Source organism: Pipistrellus hanaki (assembly GCF_964339955.1).
Source record: "Pipistrellus hanaki genome assembly, chromosome: 5".
In the NCBI taxonomy this organism is placed as follows: Eukaryota; Metazoa; Chordata; class Mammalia; order Chiroptera; family Vespertilionidae; genus Pipistrellus; species Pipistrellus hanaki.
Window position 1 is genome coordinate 79,296,052 of NC_140507.1, and position 21,237 is coordinate 79,317,288.

At 55.4% G+C, this 21,237-nt stretch overlaps 1 protein-coding gene across 2 annotated transcripts in view; it reads right to left on the minus strand.

Annotated features, from left to right (window-relative positions):
- Positions 1–2,104: 2,104 nt before the first annotated feature.
- NOTCH3 (notch receptor 3) overlaps positions 2,105–21,237 on the minus strand; it is a 36,807-nt gene continuing 17,674 nt past the window's right edge. For both annotated transcript variants that reach the window (XM_084885791.1, XM_084885790.1), the window contains exons 18-33: positions 20,452–20,653; positions 20,071–20,224; positions 19,455–19,639; positions 18,216–18,348; positions 17,872–18,129; positions 17,661–17,779; positions 16,661–17,217; positions 15,223–15,555; positions 13,537–13,691; positions 13,185–13,407; positions 11,386–11,470; positions 9,905–10,067; positions 8,070–8,374; positions 7,643–7,790; positions 5,009–5,106; positions 2,105–4,210 (exon numbers count right to left, since the gene is read on the minus strand). In XM_084885791.1, the coding sequence (XP_084741917.1) occupies positions 3,161–4,210; positions 5,009–5,106; positions 7,643–7,790; positions 8,070–8,374; positions 9,905–10,067; positions 11,386–11,470; positions 13,185–13,407; positions 13,537–13,691; positions 15,223–15,555; positions 16,661–17,217; positions 17,661–17,779; positions 17,872–18,129; positions 18,216–18,348; positions 19,455–19,639; positions 20,071–20,224; positions 20,452–20,653 (4,168 nt within the window). In that variant the 3' untranslated portion in view covers positions 2,105–3,160. The remainder of the gene's footprint in view (positions 4,211–5,008; positions 5,107–7,642; positions 7,791–8,069; positions 8,375–9,904; positions 10,068–11,385; positions 11,471–13,184; positions 13,408–13,536; positions 13,692–15,222; positions 15,556–16,660; positions 17,218–17,660; positions 17,780–17,871; positions 18,130–18,215; positions 18,349–19,454; positions 19,640–20,070; positions 20,225–20,451; positions 20,654–21,237) is intronic.

The window sequence follows — 21,237 nt, forward strand, 5'->3', positions numbered from 1 at the left end:
GCCCACTGGAAACCTCTAGGAAACAGCATGGAGTATTTAGTAGTTGCTTCCACAAAATTCCTGCTTCTGCAAACCTGATGGCCCCTCAACTTACCCCATCCCCAGTTCCAGAGCACAGATTGATGGCTCTAAAAAAATCAGCACACCCAGCCCTACCCGATTTGGCTCAGTGGATAGAGCATCAGCCTGTGGACTGAAAGGTCCCAGGTTCGATTCAAGTCAAGAACATGTACCTTGGTTGTGGGCACATCCCCAGTAGGGGGTGTGCAGGAGGCAGCTGATCAAAGTTTCTCTCTCATCGATGTTTCTTTTTTTAAAAAATATATTTTTATTGATTTTTTACAGAGAGGAAGAGAGAGGGATAGAGAGTTAGAAACATCAATATGCTGCCTCTTGCACACCTCCTACTGGGGATGTGCCTGCAGCCAAGGTACATGCCCTTGACCAGAATTGAACTTGGGACCTTTCAGTCCGCAGTCCGACGCTCTATCCACTGAGCCAAACCGGTTTTGGCTCATCGATGTTTCTAACTCTCTATCCTTCTCCCTTCCTCTCTGTAAAAAAATCAATAAAATATATATATAAAGAATACTTTATAAAAAATCAGCACATCCCTTATCCCATTACCATAATGACTGAGTAGAGCAGCAGTGCTGAAAAGCAAACCTCCAACCTCCATCACCAGGGGATAACTGGCAAGACCTGGAGACATTTTTGGTTGTCACGACAGAAAAGGGGCATCTCGTGGGTTGGGGCCAGGGATGCCATTAAACATCCTACAATGCACAGGATAAAGAATGACCTGGCCCCAGGCATCAATAATGCCAGCATTGAGGAACTGTCAGTAAGAGGACTGGCACATGACCCAACTGGAGTCAATACAAAATCCACTCCAAGTCTAGAAGCTTCTCAGGTCTCTGGAAAGTGCCATATGGTTAATGACCTTTGTACTTATTTTGCTAACACCGAAGGAAGGCTATAGCTGTGAGCATGGGAAGATAAGTTGAATTGGGTACCATGTGGAGCCTGAGGATGATACTGATGCCTAGAGAAAAATCTGTAAAGATGAAGAGAAATTCAGCCCTCATTTCTGTCATTAGATCAGATCTCTCCTGAAGCTGGTCCTTATTAGTTACTTGAGCCAATCATTTTGTTTGTTTGTTTGTTTGTTTGTTTAAACCAGCTGGGTTAATTTTTGTGTCACATGCAACCAAGAGCACTCCAAGTGACAGGGGAATCAATGAACATTAACCCATCATCTTTTCCCAGAGGACCCCCTATGTGAACACAACCTTTTCTTGGAGTACAATTGGTTGCAAGACATAGAAACCCACCCAAGCTGGTGTATGTAAAAGAGTACTTATTACATAGATGCAATATTATCTCCATACCCCAAGGAAACATAAAGTAGAGGTGACTTTCATGCAAAACTAGCATCAGGCACTTAGAAGGCAATGAAAAAAAATAACTGTGATGTCAATGGAATGAATACTCAATTAACTGAAATTGATACTTCTGAAATAAGATACTCCTTCCAACCATTGGAGCACTTTTCTCTGATTCTCCCTACATACTAGCTCCATCCAAACTGGCCACCCATATTTCTTAATCTGCTGGTGACCTTAAAAGCTCCACCAGCTTTCTTAGCATTTCCATTAAAAATGTTTCTAAGCAAATCTATGATTGAATCATCATAGGTCAGGTGACCACCCCTGATCCAATCAGTGGAATCATCTGCTAAAAGAAGAAGAAACAGCCGAAACTGGTTTGGCTCAGTGGTAGAGCGTCGGTCTGCGGACTGGAAGGTCCCAGGTTCAATTCCGGTCAAGGGCATGTACCTTGGTTGCGGGCACATCCCCGGTGGGGGGTGTGCAGGAGGCAGCTGGTCGATGTTTCTCTCTCATCGACATTTCTAGCTCTCTATCTCTCTCCCTTCCTCTCTGTAAAAAATCAATAAAATATATTTTAAAAAAGAAGAAGAAGAAGAAGAAGAAGAAGAAGAAGAAGAAGAAACACAAGTGGATGGCAGCTTGTTAGCCTTGGAGAGATCCAAGAAGATCATCACTATCACTCCCCACCTTATCTAGACACAGATCAATGATACTGAGTGTTAACTATTCCTTTATTAGGTGGTGAGGGGAATGGGGGGCTGTACAATGCAAGGCCTGGGAGCTTAGCTACATAGAAATTGTGATCAGAAGCCATATTACAAAAATAGCCTAAAAATACTTATATTCTGCCATGGGACTGGGCGAGGGGAGGACCAGGAGAGGTGCCACTCAGGCAGCTCCTTCCCATCTTGCAGTCCCACGTGTACAGGGAGACAAAGTGAAATGCACGTATCTCCCCTAATCCTCATGTTCCCACCACCCACCCCCAAGTTCCCCAAGGGAGGTGGCCCAGGCTCTAGGGAGGGGAGACTATCTGGGAGTGGGCTCTCTGAGGCAGAAGGGCCCTTCCCCCAGCAAAGCTATAGGACAAGTTCCATCTGGAATGCAGTGAAGTGAGGGACGTGGGGTGGGAAGGAAGCTCCCACATCTTGCCAACCCCTAGCCCCGGAGGGTGTGCCCAAGGGTGACTACTTGGTACACACCAGGGTCATGTACTCGGTACACAGGATCCCAGTCACACCTGTGTACTCGGTACACAGAATCCAGCTTGGCCAAATGGGCCCACAGACTCAGCCCCATGGGGGCACTGGGGGGTTTGCAGGGGGCAGGGAGCAGCTCCATATATATATTTTGTAAAAAATAATAATAATAATAATAAGTTTGTTTAAATGAATTTTGTTTCTATACAAAATGTAAAAAAAAAAAAAAAAAAAAAAAAAATCCACTCGTGTCAGAGTGTGAGGATTCAAAGAGGCCAGAGGAGGCAAGAAAGGAAGGAAGGGTGAGTTGGGGAGCAGGAAGAAGGGAGGACAGGAGAAGGTCCCAGGCTCATCACAAGACCCATGGGTGGGGGGTCAGCCTGAACGCCTTACAAATAAGGGACGATTGAAGCCCTAGGCTGGTAAACTATGTCAGTCACTCTGCAGGGGTAGGAGGTGCAGGGGGGTTGGGAAAGAGAATGAAAGGGATTAAAGGAAAATGGGGGAGAGAACAGAATCAAGATAGGGTGTCTCTTCAGTTGCCCAAACTCCAAGAAACTGAGGAGCCCCTCAAGCCAACACCTGCCTCTTGGGAGTGACCTCAGGCTGGGGCCCCAGCTGGGTCTGGGCCTGCACTAGGGGGCCAGGGACAGACAGGGAGAGTGGCTGGGCCGGGAGTGTCCCAGCAGCGGTGGCTGCCCTGGTGGCAGTGGCTGGGCTGGGTGTGGAATCGGACCAGTCCGAGAGGGAGGGCGGCGAGGGGCTGGCCCAGTGCTCGGGGGACTCCGGGGACGGGGTCAGGTAGGGGTGCTCACTCGGGACCCGGAGGAAGCGAGCCTTGGGGGGGCTGCCATGGGCCCCGGGTACTGGATACTCCTCGCCATGTCCCGGGACAGCCAGGTATGGCGGGGGCCGCTCCTGAGGAGACAGGGGGGTCCCAGGGTTCAGCAGCTGGGGTCCCGGGGCCAGCGGCAGCAGGAACGAGGGGCCCGGTGGGGCAGGTGGGGGCAGCCGGGCCCAGTCGAGGGGAACGGCCACAGGTTTCAGCAAGCCCAGGCTGAGGACACAGCCCCCAGGGGGCTGGCGCCCTAGCCCTGCCCTGCCTGCACCACCAAGTTGTGCCAGGGACACGGCCGTGGTGGTGGCACTCATGTAGGGCCCCTCGAGGGGGAAACCTCCAGGGGATGCAGGGGGGCCCCCAAAGGGCCGTGGGGAGTCCAGAGAGTCTACAGGCGACAGGGTGACTGAGCTCTCAGCCAGGGGACCCGGGCAGGCCAGCGTCAGCTTCTTGCCCCTGCCCCGGGTGCCCTGCGGTCCCAGCCCTGCTTTCCCTGGCGGCCTTCGGCTCTTCTTGCCCCCCGACTGCGCCGCCTTGAGGCCCGGGAGGAAGGCGCCGGGCGGGCAGAGCAGGGGCCCCAGGCCGTGGGAGCCCGGGGGGCTGCGCGGCCCGCTGGGCTGGTCCAGCAAGCGCACGATGTCCTGGTGCAGCCTCTCCTGGGCCACGTCTCGGGGCAGCCTGTCCAGGTGGTCAGTGATCTCCCGGTTGGCAAAGTGGTCCAGCAGGAGCTTGGCAGCCTCGTAGCTCCCCTCCCGGGCAGCCAGGAACAGCGGTGTCTCCTCCTGGGGGGAGCCGAGAGCCAGCAAGGTGTCAGGGTCACAAGGGCCAGGACAAACTCCTGGCAGCAACACCAGGGCCTCCTCCGTCCTCTGACGGAACCTGAGAGCTAAGAGTTCATCCTCTCCAGCCTTAGGAGACCTGGGTGCAACTCCCCGCTCTGATGGGGAAGCCGAGGCAAGTTCTTTTACTTAAACCACATCCGCGGCGCACCTACTAAGGGCAGGGCCCCAGCGCCAGGAATAGGGTGAGAAGACTAAGGCACTCGCCTTAGACACAAATTTTAAAGGGGCACCAAAACTTTCAGTCATCAAAATAAATGTTTTAATGCAATGGTTTCTTTAAAAGAAAAAAAAAATTTAATTAATGCAAAAAATTCCATAATAAGTAAAATATGGAAATTTTAGCTTAGGACAGAATCCATCCTGCACCCCTCTGAGCCTCACTCTGCTTATCTGAGTAGAATAACACCACCTTCCAAGGCTTTTTAAACATAATCAAAAAGTCACCTTTTATTGAGCTAACTGAATCCTTGGAAGAGGCAATGAGGTGGGCACTGTTGCTTCTCCATTTCACAGATGAGAACACTGAGGTCCAGAGGAGTTAAGCAACTTTACCGAGGTCACATAGCAACTGCCACACATTTCCTCCTCTGATCCACTGTGGGAGCCTCTTGAGCCCAATGCCCACCCCTGAAAGCTGGCTGCAGGCCGGGAGAACGCTCCCACTTGCCTACCCCACCCCACTCTCTGCTACCTGGTAGGGGGAGGTCTGTGCTAGGGATGACCCCCCGGTGAGCTCACCTTGCTGTCTTGCATGTCCTTGTTGGCTCCATTTTTGAGCAGGGCCAAGGTGGCCTCCACGTTGTTGACAGCTGCAGCCCAGTGTAAGGCTGATTTCCCTGGGGGAGTGGAGAGAGGTCAAGGTCAGAATCAAGCTCCTGTCTTGGCCCTCCACGGCAGAGAAGCAGGAAATGCCCAGAATACGGCCTGGTGAGCAGGAGTGGACCTGCCATGAGTATCTGAGCACCTGTGTGTGGCTCTGTGTAGGTGTGCAGATCTATGGAATGACTCTCTCTGTCCAAGGGAGACACCGTACATGTGCCTTCCATGGCCTGGGGCTCCTGTACATGTGACTCTCTGTATACAGAGGGAACTATGCAGCCCTCACTTGTTTATTCGTAGAGGTGTGCTATCTGATGCAAGGGCCATCAATCCCATGTGCCTCTTTAGATTTAAATTAACTAAAATTAAATAAAATAGGTGTCAAAACCATGCAATGAGGAAAGAATAGCTTTCTCAACAAATGGTGCTGGGACAACTAGATCTCCACATGCAAAAAAAACTAAATTGGACCACCTACATCACACCATATTAAAAAATAACAACTCAAAGACCTAAATGTAAAAGCTGAAACTATAAAATATTTAGAAGAAAATATAGGAGTAAATATTTATGATCTTGAATTAGACAAGGATTCTTAGATATGACACCAAAAACAGAAGCAACAATACAACAAAAATACATAAACTAGACATTATCAAAATTAAAACGTTTGTGCTTTGAAGGACAACATAAAGAAAGTGAGGCCCTCACTCAGTTGTTTAGAATGTCATCCTGATATGCCAAGGTTGCAAGTTCTATGCCCAGTCAGGATACATATAAGAATCAACCAATGAATGCATAAGTAAGTGGAACAACAAATCAATGTCTCTCTCTCTCTCTCTCTCTCTCTCTCTCTCTCTCTCTCTCTCTCTCTCCCCTCCTTCCCTCCTTCCCTTCCTCCCTTTCTCCCTCCCTCCCTTTTTGCCTCCCTCCCTCCTACAAATTGGGAGAAATATATCTGATAAGAAACATACCTAGAATACATAATCTTTGTAACTCAATAATAGAAAGACAGCCTGGCCAGCTTGGCCCAGTGGTTGAGCATTGACCTATGAACCAGAAGGTCATGGTTCGATTCCCAGACAGGGCATATGTCCAGGTTGCGGGCTCAATCCCCAATGTGGGGAGTGCAGGAGGCAGTCTACCAGTGATTCGCTCTTATCATTGATGTTTATCTCTCTCTTTTCTTTTCCCCTCCTCTTTGAAATCAATAAAAATAGGTTTTAAAAATATAGAAAGACAAATAACCCAATTAAAAATGGGCAAAACATCTGCATGGACATTTTGCAAAAGAAGACACATACAAATGGCCAATAAGCATATAGAAAGATGCTCAAAATCATGAGCCATCAGAAAAATGAAAATCACAAACCACCTTGAGATACCAATTCACACCCACTACAAACAAAAAACAACAGATAATAAAAAGTATTGGCAAGATGTGAAGATATTGGAACCTTCGTACACTGTTGGTGGGAGTGAAAAATGGGGCAGCCACTGTGGAAATCAGTCTCTCATCTCAGAAAGTTCTATTGGATAGTGCTCCTCTAAGGCCGAGTTTCTCAACCAGGGGTGATTTCCCCCCAGTGGCATTGGGCAATGTTGGGAGATATTTTTGGTTGCCACAACAGGGAGGTGGGCTACTCTCATCTAATAGTTCAAGTCCAGGGGTTCTGCTGAACACCTTGCAACACAAGGATGGCCCCCTCCTACCCACCAAAGATGCTCCGATCCCAAATGTCATTGGTAGGTCAAGAACGCCTGCTGCAAAAGTGAAGAACACCTACTCCGAAGGGTGTCTGTGAGCACCTGAGTGTGTGCCTCGGGGTGAGGTCCTCGGGACATAAGGCAGGTTGTGAATCTCCACACTCCATGCAAGAAGCCACCTCCAGGGATCTGCTAGCAAGCCACCGGGAGGGCGAGGCCACGGCATAGAAATGGGTGGGTTAGCAAATGTATTATAACAGCTGCTAGCAGATGGCAGCAGGGAGTACTTCCTCTTTCTTTTCTTTTAAAAAAAAAAAAAAAAAAATATATATATATATATATATATATATATATATATATATATATATTTTTTTTTTTTTAAATATATATATATTTTATTGATTTTTTTTACTGAGAGGAAAGGAGAGGGATAGAAACATCAATGAGAGAGAAACCAGATGCCTCCTGCACACTCCCTACTGGGGATGTGCCCGTAACCAAAGTACATACCCTTGATCGGAATTGAACCTGGGACCCTTGAGTCCCCAGGCCGACGCTCTATCCACTGAGCCAAACCGGTTAGGGCAGCAGGGACTACTTCTAACAAAGGAGGTGGAAACGAAGTGTCTTGGGGAAGGGCACCATTTCCTAAGTCGCTGATGTGTCGATGCCCTAACACACGCCGTAAGAACATGCATGACAGTGTAAGTCCACGCTGCAGCCCTGTCACGTGTACAGGAGCCTCGGTGATTGGGTCGCAGTGTCCACAGCGGGTGAGAGTTCACACAGAAAAGACAGTCAGGGTCCCTGTGACATCCCCTCGGCCCCCACCGCCCACCAGCCTACCGAGTTCATCCACAGCATTGACATCAGCGTGGCTGGCAATGAGCTCTTCCACCATGCCCTCCACCGCCAGGCGGGCCGCCAGGATCAGTGCGGTCGACCCATCGGCCATGCGGGCGTCCAGGTCTGTGGAGCGGTTCCGGATGAGAATCTAGGGGAGGGAGGATGCAGCAGGGGGAGTCACGGCAGAAACAGGGGAGGACCAGGAGCACCTCTAAGCCATCTGAGGACCCAATCCCCACACCTCCTGGGATCAATGAGATTCAGGGAGCAGCGACTTGCCAGAAACTGTACTCCCATACATCCCCATTTTACAAAAAAACAAAACAACAAAACAAAAAAGGCCCTGAAAGGCAGAACTGGGGCTCCAGCCCAGATCAGTTCGGTGCCTGTCCCGCCTCTGATGTCCAAAGAGGCAGGCCCGTCTCACCTGGAAGACACCCTGGGCATCGGCGGTGACAGCCGTGTGCAGGGGCGTGCGCCCCGAGTGGTCCTGGGCATTGGTGTCTGCTCCGGCATCCAGCAGCCGCTTGGCCGCATCGGCCCGGGCATAGCGGGCGGCCAGGTGCAAGGCCGTCTCGCCCGTGCGGTCAGTCCGCGCCCCGAGCTGGGCCCCCTGGCAAATCAGGTCCGAGATGATGCTGGCGGACGTGTCTTCCGCCTCGTCCTCCTCGGCTGGCACCGGCTCCAAGGCCCCCCCACAGAAGGAGGCCAGCATCAGCGGGGTAAAGCCATCTGCAGGGAACAGGGACATATCACGGGAAGGTGGGCACAGGGGCCTTTCCAGGGGATCCTGTGGAAGGCACTGCATTAGGAAGAAGTGGGACAAACGGAAGTACATCTGCATGCACACACACACACACACACACACACACACACATACGTGTCCGGGGCCCCAGAAGCCAACCCAGAACAAAGATTCGTGGGCATGTGACTTGCCCTAGCAGGGCTCCAAGGCAGAAAAGGTTAAAGGGCCAAAACCGGTTTGGCTCAATGGATAGAGTGTCGACCTGCAGACTGAGGGGTTCCGGGTTCAATTCCAGTCAAGGGCATGTACCTTGGTTGCGGGCACATCCCCAGTAGGGGGTGTGCAAGAGGCAGCTGATCGATGATTCTCTCTCATCGATGTTTCTAACTCTCTATCCCTCTCTCTTCCTCTCTGTAAAAAAATCAATAAAATATATTTTTTTAAAAGAAAAAAGAAAAGGATAAAGGACACGGGAGGGAAGAAGAGAAACAACCTGCCCCTCGGACAAATTCCCAGTGGGTGATTTCAGCCTGATCCGAAGGGGAAGGCTGGAGGCTGAGTTATGCCCACAGTTACAATCCAGCTCGAGGCAAAGGAGCTGTGCCTGTCAAATGCCCACACCCACCAGTTGTGAGCACCCCCCCCCTCCGCCAGGGACATAAAATCCCTTAAACCTGTGGTCGGCAAACTCATTCGTCAACAGATCCAAATAGCAACAGGACAACGATTGAAATTTATTCGGAGAGCCCAATTTTTTAAACTTAAACTTCTTCTAATGCCACTTCTTCAAAACAGACTCGCCCAGGCGGTGGTATTTTGTGGAGGAGCCACACTCAAGGGGCCAAAGAGCCGCATGTGGCTCGCCAGCTGCAGTTTGCTGACTTTGAAGTTCTTAGGGACTTCAAAAGATACAGGCCTATTGGAGCAAAACAGCGCTAGGGGGAGAATCCCCTGAAATATGGCAAAGATGAATCCAACTGGATCCAGACAGCATGGTCAGCAGCCCTCTGCAAGCATTTGGCCTGGTTTCCTGAGGGAGACACTGGCACCCCATTCTCCATCCTCAAGCTCTGGTTAGGGCCAAAGCCCCTCCCCCAGAGACAGGCACATGGCCCAGGCTCGGTCAGTCTGCACATTCCAGGCCCCAGACTACAGGGATGGGCATGTGACCCTGGTCTGTCCAATCAGAACTCATTCTGGAACTTTTTCTGGTGTAGATGGGAAAAAAGGTTTTATAAGGCTGATCCTGCCTGTGGCCATAGTGTCCCCAGGAAAAAGCCTTCCTGGGCCGGAGCCAAGGGGTGGTGAGTCCTGGACCCAAATGCACCTGATGCTTCCGGTTACGAGAACCAGTAAATCCCTTGTTTTGCTTAAACTTGGATGAACTGGGCTAGTATCACTTACAACCAAGAGTCCTGATGAACCACCATCCAGACACACCTAGCTCTCCCCATATCACAGACCCAGACACAGACTCTCACAAGCAAGCGTGGGGAGTGGAAGGTGCCCTCACGGACCTGGGCCGCGCACGTTGACATCCATGCCATCAGCATCCGCATCGCCCTGCGGTGGCGTCAAGGCCATGGCTGGGGCCACTCGGATGTCAGCAGCAACCAGGTGGTGTTGAGTCCACTGGCGGCAGTCCACAGCATCCTCAGCCCCCACGCCAGGCTCCTCGACCTGGAGGCACAAGGACCCAGGTTCTCACCGGGAGTTTGGAAAGACAGAGGGACAGTCTGGGTTTCTCTCATGGAGATGCACACATAGCCCCTCCCCCCCCCCAAAAAAAAACACGATTGTTTTCTAGATCGGGAAACAGGAAACTGACATATAGGAGGTCAGAAAACTCAACAGAGGCAAAACTGGAATTTTAATCCAAATTGGAAGGGGGGAAGGACTTGGGACCCAAGGTGAGTGATCAAGGAAGAGACACAGCATCGTCACGGTCAGCACACACCTGTCCATACGCTAGACACAAACACATCGAAACAAGATTAAGTTGACAATTCTACCGACAACAGCATCAAGAAGAATAAAATATTTAGAATTATATTTCCCAAGGGGGAAAAACGCAAAACTTATACTCTGGAAACTAAAAATCATTGGGAAAGAAATGTCGGGGCAAGGGAATCCTTCAAGGGTCAGTATTAATCTGGGCACATGAATATGATCGTGAGGTACAGGGACCAAATAGTCACACACAAATGTATCGATGCACCTTCATGAGCACAGCAACTGGGCCCTCGCAGGAGCTCGATACATTTCAGACCCATGGTCTGAAAGGCCTGAGTGATGTTGCAGAATCAGGACAGAATATTCTGAACCAGTCTGCCAGCTCACTGGAGAGCCTTTGGGCACCAAACCCAGAGCCTCATCCAGCCAGCCCTGAGCTTACGGGTCCAGGTGACGGCCTCTGAGCTCTCCCCCTGACCTTCGGGGCCCCACCCAAGACCCTGAAAGCAGGGTTCAGAAGAGGGGGCACAGGCCCTGCCATCTGGCCCCCGTGGATCCACGACCTGAGACCCGCTACCAACCAATCTGCCCGGCTCTCGCGTGCACCCTGCCTGGTCCCTCCAGCGTCACCGCTGTGCAGAGAGTGTTTCAGCAGCTCTGGCCGGAGGCCGGCTCAACCTCACGAAGGTTTCCCAGGCGGCTGCAGATGGGAAACAATTCTGTCTGCAGGATGCTCAACGTGACCCCCTGACGACTGGGGTATTTCAAGGACCAATCCCTTCAGACCCCAGAAAGCTTGTGTCTTTCTGTAGTAAAATGAATTTTGAAGGTGTTCTACACCACTGTTCTGAACCGGTGAATATTCAAAGACAGCTAAGTCTGCAGCCTGTACAAAAAGCTTACCCTATACCATGTGCCATCCTCTGAATTTTCGTGAATTTCTATTTCACAAGAATGATTATTTTATAGACGCTGGCAGCAGCATTCGAATAAAATACTTAATATAAAAAGTAAAAAAAAAAAAAAAAGGAAGCGGGGTCACAACCTTCAGTCGCTTGGCCTCCGGGCACTCTGTGTCCATCCAGTCTGTTGCCACCTCCCCCATCAGACTCTCCCCCTTGGCCATATTCCTGTGGAGACAATGGATAGGGGGAAGGGCAGAGGGGGCAATTGAGACATGTGACCCGGAAGAAGATTAGGGGTGGGGGTCACAGCAGAGGTCCCAGAAGTGGGGTCAGGGTCTGGAGTTGGGATAGGTCAGTAGGCACAGGGAGCAGGGTCGAGATACAGGGTCCAATGAGGGAGTGCAGAATGGGGTCAAGGTCACAGGGAGTGCAGTCAGAAGTTATGATGAGTGACAGCCAGGGTCTAAAGGTGGACTGTGGGAGGAGACAGGAGTGGGGTCAGGAGTCAGAGTAGTGAGCTGCGGGATAGGTGAGGGTCACGGGCATACATCCGGGGTTAGAGAAGATGATGCCGTAACAGAATAGAGTTAACCTCACAACAGGTAAGAGTCATAGCCAAGATAAGGAGGTTGTGGAGAGGGGTCAGGGAGTCAGGAGGTCACGGGGGAGGGGTAAATTTAGGGGTCAGGCCAGGGTGGGGTTTGGGTCTTGAGGGGACAGATCAGGGAGTCGGAGGTGGAGTCTAGGATCAAGGCCAGGATTGGAGGTGGTGGGGAATGGACATTGAGTTGGGGTGGAAAGGGGATCAGAGAGGCAGTCAAAGGTCAGGGTGGATTAGAGCCTGAGGTGATATCGGAGGTCACAGAGGAAAGGCCCAGGGGTCAGGAAGGAGTTGGGGTACCCAATAGGGGTCATGGAGCCAGCAGTCATGTGGGAATGAATGCTGAGTATTAGCATGAGATTTTAGAGGCAAGGATTGGGGTCTAGTCCGAGTGGGGTCAGGATAGAGTTTGAATTAGAGAACTGGGACATAGAAAATGGAATCAGGGGTCACAAACCAGGGGTGATCCCCAAGGGATCACAAAGTCAGTGAGTGATCAAGGGGATAAGTACTGAGGTCCAGGATACAGTCTAAAGTTAGGGTCCAATTGAAATTGGGATTCAAAAGAACTGTTGGCCCAGAAAGGAACTCACTACAGACTGATTCATTTGCCTCTCGGCATAACCATTATGGCTTGCCTCAGTTTAGGTTCTTACAAGGGTATTTCTGCACATGATCTCACACATCTTGAGGAAATAATGAACAACATAAACTGGTGAACAAAAACAGGCCCAGAGAGCCGAAACCGGTTTGGCTCAGTGGTAGAGCGTCGGTCTGCGGACTGAAGGGTCCCGGGTTCGATTCCGGTCAAGGGCATGTACCCAGGTTGCGGGCACATCCCCAGTAGGGGGTGTGCAGGAGGCAGCTGGTCGATGTTTCTCCCTCATCGACGTTTCTAGCTCTCTATCTCTCTCCCTTCCTCTCTGTAAAAAAATCAATAAAATATATTTAAAAAAAAAAAAAAAAAAAACCAGACCCAGAGAAAGAGAAGCAGCGATCAGACTCTCAAAGCTCAGAGGGAAAGTAGGGGAGGGTGGGGGTAAGGGGAAGAGATCAACCAAAGGTCTTGTGTGTATGCATATGGGCCTAGCCGGTGGCCATGGTCAACGGGGGTGGGGTCAACGGGGGTGGGGGCGTATGTAGGGAGGGGTTTGGGATGGGAATGGGGGGATAAGGACAATTATGTGAGACCATAATCAATAAAATAAATACATTTAAAAAAAATAAAAATAAAAATAAAAAAGTTAGGGTCCAGTTGGGGCCAGAGTCAGGTCAAGGGGGACGCAGGGGCTCACAAGGCCCCTACAGTCTGGGGCGGGGCAAGGGCAGGGTCCTCACTTCATGCCCAGCGCGTCCTGGCCCACGGGCTCCCTCCGGCCCTTGTGGCCGGCGGCCACGTCCTTGTGCAGCGCGAAGCCCTCGGGGAACCACAGGGTGCTGTGCTCACGCTTGCGCCGGGCCACCATGACCACCAGGACGAGGATGACCAGCAGGAAGACGGCGCTGGCGGCCAGCAGGGGCAGCAGCGGCACGCCGGGCTCCGGCGGCTCCAGCGGCTCCCCTGCAGGCGGGAGACGCAGGACTTCAGCCCCGGCCGGGACCCCAGCAGGGGAGCCCCGCCCCCACACACACCATTCACCCCCTCCCTCCCCCCCCCCCCCCGCCCCGGCCGCCCTCCCGCGGGGCTCACCCCGCGCAGCCCACAGCGGGTACGGGAAGTCCAGGCGCTCCACCGCGGACAGCGCTCCCAGGTAGTCGGCCGCGCTCTGGGCGTCGGAGAAGCAGTGGTCATTCTCGGGCAACTGCAGGCACAGTCGGTTGTCGATCTCCAGCATCACCACCGAGCTATGGGGACGCAGAGGAGGCACCGGCTGGCTTAGTCGGGCACTGGCTGCCAGGCTGGCACCAAGCCCCGTCTCCCACCCCAGCGCCAGGCTCCAAAGAGCTGTGTCCGCTCACCATGTCACCGTGGCCCACCTGCCACCTTCTGGCATCCAACCCCACCACACTCCCCAAACCAGCTTTGCTGAGTCCTCCAGAGTCCCCCAGACCAGTGGTCAGCAAACTGCAGCTCGTGAGCCACACACGCGGCTCTTTGGCCCCTTGAGTGTGGCTCGTCCACAAAATACCACGGCTTGGGCGAGTCTATTTTGAAGAAGTGGCATTAGAAGAAGTTTAAGTTTAAAAAAATTTGACTCTCAGCTCTAATCAGTTTGGCTCAATGGATGGAGCATCGGCCTTCGGACTGAAGGGTCCCAAGTTCGATTCCAGTCAAGGGCATGTACCTTGGTTGTGGGCACATCCCCAGTAGGGGGTGTGCAAGAGGCAGCTGATCGATGACTCTCTCTCATCAATGTTTCTAACTCTCTATCCCTCTCTGTAAAAAAATCAATAAAATATATAAAAGTAGATGATAGATAGATAGATAGAGTGAGTGAGTGATTTATTGATTGATTGATTGATTTCAGAGAGGGTGAGAGAGAAACATCAATGATGAGAGAGAATCGTTGATCAGCTGCCTCCTGCATGTCCCCCAATGGGAATGGAACCCACATCTCATGCACGTGCTCTGACCGGGAGTCAAACCATGACTTCCAGGTCAGACGTCAGCACTCAACCACTGAGCCACACGGCTTGGCCTCAGATCATTCTTCTGTCCCCACCTCTCTCCCCATTTGTTTGAGTCCCCTCATGGCTTCCATGATTGCCCACACCCTCTGTCTTTCTTGTCTCTGTCTTTAGCCCCTGGTTGCCTTCTGGGGATCGCCAGACTTGTCAGATGTTACAAGCCCCAAAGCAACCCTATTCTCCCCCCCCCTTTACCCCCCCTCCTCAATTTGGTGACACGCCCTCCAGCCACTTGCTCACCCCAGCCGGGGTCAGTCACATAAGCCACGCCCCATCTCCGTGTTAGGGCCCACCCTGCTCAGAGACCACGCCACTCCCTGGCACTGTCCGGCCCAGTAGACCAGGCCACCAACCGCAGCGTCCTATGCTTTCCATTTCCAAGAAAGAAAAAAAAAACTACACACGTTTTTAATGACTCTGCTACCCCCCTGCCTCTCCAGGAGGAGGGAGGCCTCTATCCAGGGGGCAATTCTGCTCCCCAAATGCCCCTTGCCCGTATCTTGGGGGTGGGCAGCTACTTGCATCTAGTGGGTGGAAGCCAGGGATGCTGCTCAACAGACTTCACGCACAGGACGCCCCGCCACAAAGAATGACCCCGCCCCCCATGTTCCCGCGGACAAGGCTGAGACCTGCTGGACTTACTGTCAGCAAGAAGGCTCCCCAAGATGTTCAGGGAAGCGAAACACACCAGACCTCCCTCGGGGTGCCCTCTCCCGTCCCCCACAGCTCCCGGGGTGCAGCCACTCACCCGATCGCCTCGGGGCCCAGCTCGCGCCAGTGCGGGGCTCCGGGGCCGGGGTCCCGCCGGTGGTACGGGAAGACCATGGCCTGGCCGCGCTCGTCCAGGCGGAAGCGCAGGGAGGTGCGCAGGATGGCGCTGAGCCGCTGCAGGAAGTCGGTGCCCGCGTGCAGCACCTCGGCGGGCGGCAGCAGCACGGTGAGCACCAGCACGCCGCGGGCCAGCAGCGCGGGCACCTCCCCGGCGCAGTCCAGCCCGTCCCAGCCGCACTCCTCCGTGTTGCAGCCCTGGTCGCAGCGGCCGTCGGCGAAGTGGTCGGCGCAGTACTTCTCATAGACCGGGCTGGGGGCAGGGAGGGGGCACCGTCAGGGGGCCTCCAGCCCACCCCCACCCCGCACGCACAGAGCACCCCAGCTCCCCGGAGACAGAGGGGGGTCAGACAGCAAGCACAGAGGACTGGAATGTATCCGAATCCATCCACTCTCTCGGTAACTATGGATACGTCACTACGGAGAACACCTGGAAGGCGCTGAGCCCGCCGGGCACCCAGGAAAGGCCCGGGCGTACCCGTGAACGCGTGGAGCTGCATTCGGGGGGGCGAAAGGGGGGTGGAGACAGATGGTAAAGGAGACAAATGAGCGACGATAACAGCATTTCACTTACACGGCAGTGAACGCTAAATGTAAACACACATCACACACAGAATGCTATGTAGATTGCATGCTTAGGAGGAAAGTGAAGCAGTGGGACAAAGGGACAGAGCCTAGGATGGACAGATGGAATGCATGGGACAGACAGACGGGGGCATGAGCAGACACAGGGAGGGGCAGGACAGGCAGGCGAGGGCAAGGACAGCTGTGTGGGCATAGAAAGGGGCAAAGGGGCTCGTGGAAGGGCAGGAGGACAGACAAGGAGACCTAGATGAACAGGCGGGGCACAAAGACGGTCCGATGGACGGACCAATACATGGGGCACGTGGACAGACAGACTGGCATACAGACAGACAGATGCCCAGGTGAGATGGACCACATGCAGCCTGGCGCACAGAGGGGCGGGAGGAACTCAGGAATGGGCAGCGAGACGGACACACAGTGCACAGGGAGGTAAAGACGGAGTGCAGGCATACACAGAAAAAGGGAGAGGCGGGTCCATGGATGGACAGACAGATGGGAACACTGGGACGGGCAGGGCACAAGGATGGACAGAGAGGGCACACGGAGGAGGATGGACCAACAGACAGAAGTGGCACTCAGCTGGGCAGGACAGGCAGGGCAAATGAATGAGGAGAACAGTCTCAGGATGGACCGACAGACCAAGGCAAATGAATGGACAGATAGAGAGGCAGGGCCCATGGACAGACAAGGCACAGACTGGGGTGCATGGAAGGATGGAGAGATGCCCAGAGGCGGGGCCCAGGCACAGACAGACAGAGAGGGAGGGGGCTCACTTGCAGGTGCGCTCCCGGCCTCCAGTCCGGCAGTCAAAGTTGTCGTAGAGGCAGGCGGGGGAGCTGCAGGCCGGGTCGCAGCGGCTGTTGTTGAAGAGGCGCCAGCACTGCAGCGCCGCGCACTGCCGCCAGGGGTCGCCCACGCTCAGCGAGCAGTCGCCGCCGTCCCAGCCGCAGGCCGGGCTGTTGCACTCCCGGTCGCAGCGCCGGTCCCCGCTCTTGGCCTCGCAGGCGGCGCTCGGGCACAGCGGCTCCTCCTCGGGGGCCTCGGGCGCCGCCGCCGCCGCCGCCGGCACCTCGCAGCGGGGCCCGGCCCAGCCGGGGGCGCACGCGCAGCGGAAGAAGGGCGCGGAAGGCTCCGGGGTGCACGCGCCCCCGTGCAGGCAGGGGGAGAGCAGGCAGCTGGCGTTGGCGGCCCCCGGGCAGGCGGGCCCTGCCAGCCCCGCGGGGCAGGCGCAGCGCGGCCCACGCGCCGTCTGCTGGCACGGGATGCCCGCGGGGCACTGCAGCTCCCGGCAGGATCGCGCCACCCGCTCACACCGCGGGCCCCAGAACGGCTGCGGGTTTGGGGAGAGAAACAAGGAAGCCCCCGCGGGGCCGGGGATGGAGAAAGGGAGAGAGAGGGAAGGATGGGGAGGGTCAGGACTTGGGAACACTTGAGCCTCCAGTCTCCGCAGGTCTTACCAAACCTCTCCTCCCCCTTCCGCTGGAATCCCATCCCCGCTATGCACACACGCCTGGCCTTCCCCAAGAAGCCACGTCTGCAAGCCCCAGCCTCGCCCCTTCCTTCCCATGACTTCTAGGTAATGTCAACATTTGCCAGAACCCCATAGAAACATCGGTGATGAGAATCATTGATCGGCTGCCTCCGGCATGCCCCCTACTGGAGATCGAGCCCACAACCCAGGCATGTGCCCTTCACTGGCGCCTCTTCCCCCCTAAAGGCCCGCCCTCCCGCCAGGCCACAGAGACCCTGGTGTGACCAGCCACCCCCACTTACCGGGACACAATGGCAGGTGAAGGTCATGGCACCCCCAGAGCCGGGGCCAGGCCGGCACTGGCCCCCATGCTGGCACGGCTGGGACTCGCAGGGAGACAGGACAGTCTGACAGCGGGGACCTGGGCAACCAGGAGCCCGTGGATCAGCCACAGTGGGGGGTGGGGGGGAGAGACAGGCCGGAGCCCAAGTCAGCCCCCCTGCCCGCCCTTACCTGTGAAGCCGGCTCGGCAGAGGCAGCGGAAGCCGCCCCCTGGCTCCTGCAGGCAGTCCCGGGTGTGAGCGGCGTGGCAGGCGCCCGGGCGACACTCGTTGATGTCGGCCTCACAGCGCCGGCCGGTGTAGCCTGGCGGGCAGGTGCAGCGGAAGCCGCCCACCAGGTCCACACAGGTGCCATTGTGCAAGCACCGGGGGCCCGGGTCCTGGGGGGGGCCTGGGCCACAGTCGTCCTCGTTCATCTCGCAGAGAACCCCTGGGGGGGGGGAAGACGAGGGGAGGGGTCAGGGGCGGACAGAGACCCAGCCCCCCAGCCCGGCCCCGGCCCCAGCCCCGGCGTACCGAGGGTCCCAGGAGGACAGGAGCAGAGGAACCGGGCCACGAGGTCGATGCAGAAGCCCCCGTGCTGGCAGGGCTCAGAGGCACACTCATCCACGTCCGCCTCGCAGTTGTCACCGTTGTAGCCAGCGGGACACTGTGGTGAGGGCGAGAGAGGGACCCGCTCAGCCCCGAGGGACACAGACAGACACAAAAAGACACACACGGTAGGCCGAGACACAGGCATGCGCCGTGTGCAAATAACACCCTCCCAGACACAGAGGAGCCCATGCAGACGGACACACTCCTACAGACACACAGCAGAAACACCCAGATACCCAGAGACACCCGAGACACACAAGCAGAGACGCACACTCAGACACCGGCGGTGCCTTCCTGCTCAGAGACACCATGCACAGAGACACAGGAATGCCTGGGAACAGACACACCCCCAGACGGGAACACCCCCAGAGATACCCAGGGTGACACCCACAAAGGCATACTCGGTCACTCAAGGAAAAGCCCGGCCCTAGCCGGTGTGGCTCAGTGGATAGAGCATCGGCCTGCGGACTGAAGGGTCCTAGGTTTGATTAAAGCCAAGGGCACACGCCTGGGTTGTGGGCTCTATCCCCAGTAGGGGGCGTGCAGGAGGCAGCCAACCAATGATTCTCTCTCATCATGGATGTTTCTATCTCTTTCTCCCTCTCCCTTCCTCTCTTAAATCAATTAAAAAAAAATTTTTTTTAAGTATATACTTTTTTTTTTTTTTAAGTAAAAGCCCATACATGATGCCCTGGCTGGTGTGCCCAGTGGTTAGAGCATTGACCCATCCACCAGAGGGTCTCGGGTTCAATTCTAGTTAAGGGCACGTACTTGGGTTGCAGGTTGGTTGCAAGTTCAATCCCCGAAGGGGACGTACTTGGGTTGCAGGTTCAATCCCCGGCCTCGGGGGGGGGGGGGCGGGGGGGAGGAGGGAGAGGAGGGGTGCATGTGGGAGGCAACCAATCGATGTGCCTCTTGAACGTTGATTATCTCTTTCTCCCTCTCTCTCCCCCTCTTTTTCTCCCCCCTCCCACTTTCTCTAAAATTCAATGGGAAAATTTTTCCTTGGGTGAGATTTAACAGAAAACAAAAGAAAGGAACAAACAAAACCAGACTGGCCTAGAGAGACACAGCCACCCCAGGCTACAGACACACAGGCCTGTGTGCCCAGACACACCCACATGTGACAGTTCCCCTCCCCCCTCCCCGGGCGCCCCTTACCTCGCACACATAGCCCCCCAGGTAGCCTTGGCACGTGCCCCCATGCTGGCAGGGCTGGGCCAGGCAGGGGTCCACCTCCTGCTCACAGTGGCTGCCCGTGCGGCCCTCCGGGCACACGCAGTAGTGGGCGCTGTCCTTGTCCACACACTGCCCACCAGCCTGGCACAGCTGCTCCGGCCGCACCCCTGCACAGAGAGGGGCGTCAGGCACACACTCCCCTCCCCACCCCCGCCCTATCCCCCGCCCCCTCCCATCCCTGCTGCCACCCGTCACCAGGGTCCCACCTCCTCCCTTAGGTTGTCACAGACCCCTCTACACGGCATAGCTCTCATCACGGACACACACACACACACACACACACACACACACACACACGCGCGCGCGCGCGCGCGCGCGATGCCCACACCAGCTCGGCCGCCCGCTGCACACACATTCCAGTGGGCTTATGGGGACGGACACACATTCACCATGTAGTCATGCCACACAGTCACACGCAGCCCACACCCCACCCCGCCCGTGTGTCCTGTCACAGCCCCCCGGGCTCACACTCCGGCAGGAAGTCCATGCACACACGCCCTCTCCGGCCGCGCACACACCGGCCAGCGCTCCCGCTCACCCATCTGGGCCGCAGCCGCCCTGCAGGGCAGGCTCTGGATGTCGCAGAGGCTGCCGCTCCACCGGGGAGGGCAGAGGCAGTAGAAAGAGGCCCCTGTCTGGGCACAGCGACCCCCGTTCTGACAAGGCTCAAGGCTGCACCAGTCCACCAGGGTCTGCGGGGGGAGCCCACAGGGTCAGCGCGCAGCGACCCCCCCAAAATCACTCCCCAGGTTCTCCCCCTGCCAGGCCCCTCGCCACAACCTCCCTGACAGTCCTTCCCCAGGAGCGAGGAGGCTTCTCCCCCCGGGTGCCCCTGCCAGGGATCCCACACAGGCCCCTCCCCCAGGACACCCCTCCAGACACCTCCCCCCAAAACCCACCTCCCAGGGACCCCGCCCACCTGACACTGGGCGCCCGTGAAGCCCTCCGGACAGGCGCAGAGGAAGCCAGGGTAGGTGGCGGTGCAGACGCCCCCGTGCAGACAGGGCCGGGACAGGCAGGGGTCGGCCTCCTGCTGGCAGTGCGCGCCGGTGTAGCCAGGGCGGCACAGACAGGTGAAGGAGTTCACTCCGTCCAAGCAGGTGCCGCCGTTGAAGCAGGAGCTGGAGGGAAAGCGGGGGGGGGGGGGGGGGGGGGGGGGGGGGGGGGGTCAGGCCCCGCCCCCAGGGAGGCCCCGCCCTCCACCCTGGGCCCAGCCTCGCTTTGAACGCATCTACCTTAAGGTGACCAGACGTCTGGCTTTTGGTGAGACAGTCCCGATTTTTAACAATCGGGGCTTTTTTTTTTTTTTAATATATTTTATTGATTTTTTTACAGAGAGGAAGGGAGAGGGATAGAGAGTTAGAAACATCGATGAGAGAGAATCATCGATCAGCTGCCTCTTGCACACCCCCTACTTGGGGATATGCCGGCCACCAAGGTACATGCCCTTGACTGGAATCGAACCTGGGACCTTTCAGTCCGCAGGCCGAGGCTCTGTCCACTGAGCCAGTCCGGTTTTGGCAACAATCGGGACTTTTTTAAAACGCCGAGGGACGCGGGACAAATTGTTAAAAATCGGGACGGTCCTGCCCGAACGTCTGGTCACCTTAATCTACTTAGACCCCCTATCCCCCTACCACCCGCCAGGAGAGTCTGCAGGCCTGTCCTGTCCCTTAGCCCCGATTTACCAGGTACTTCAGCGCCG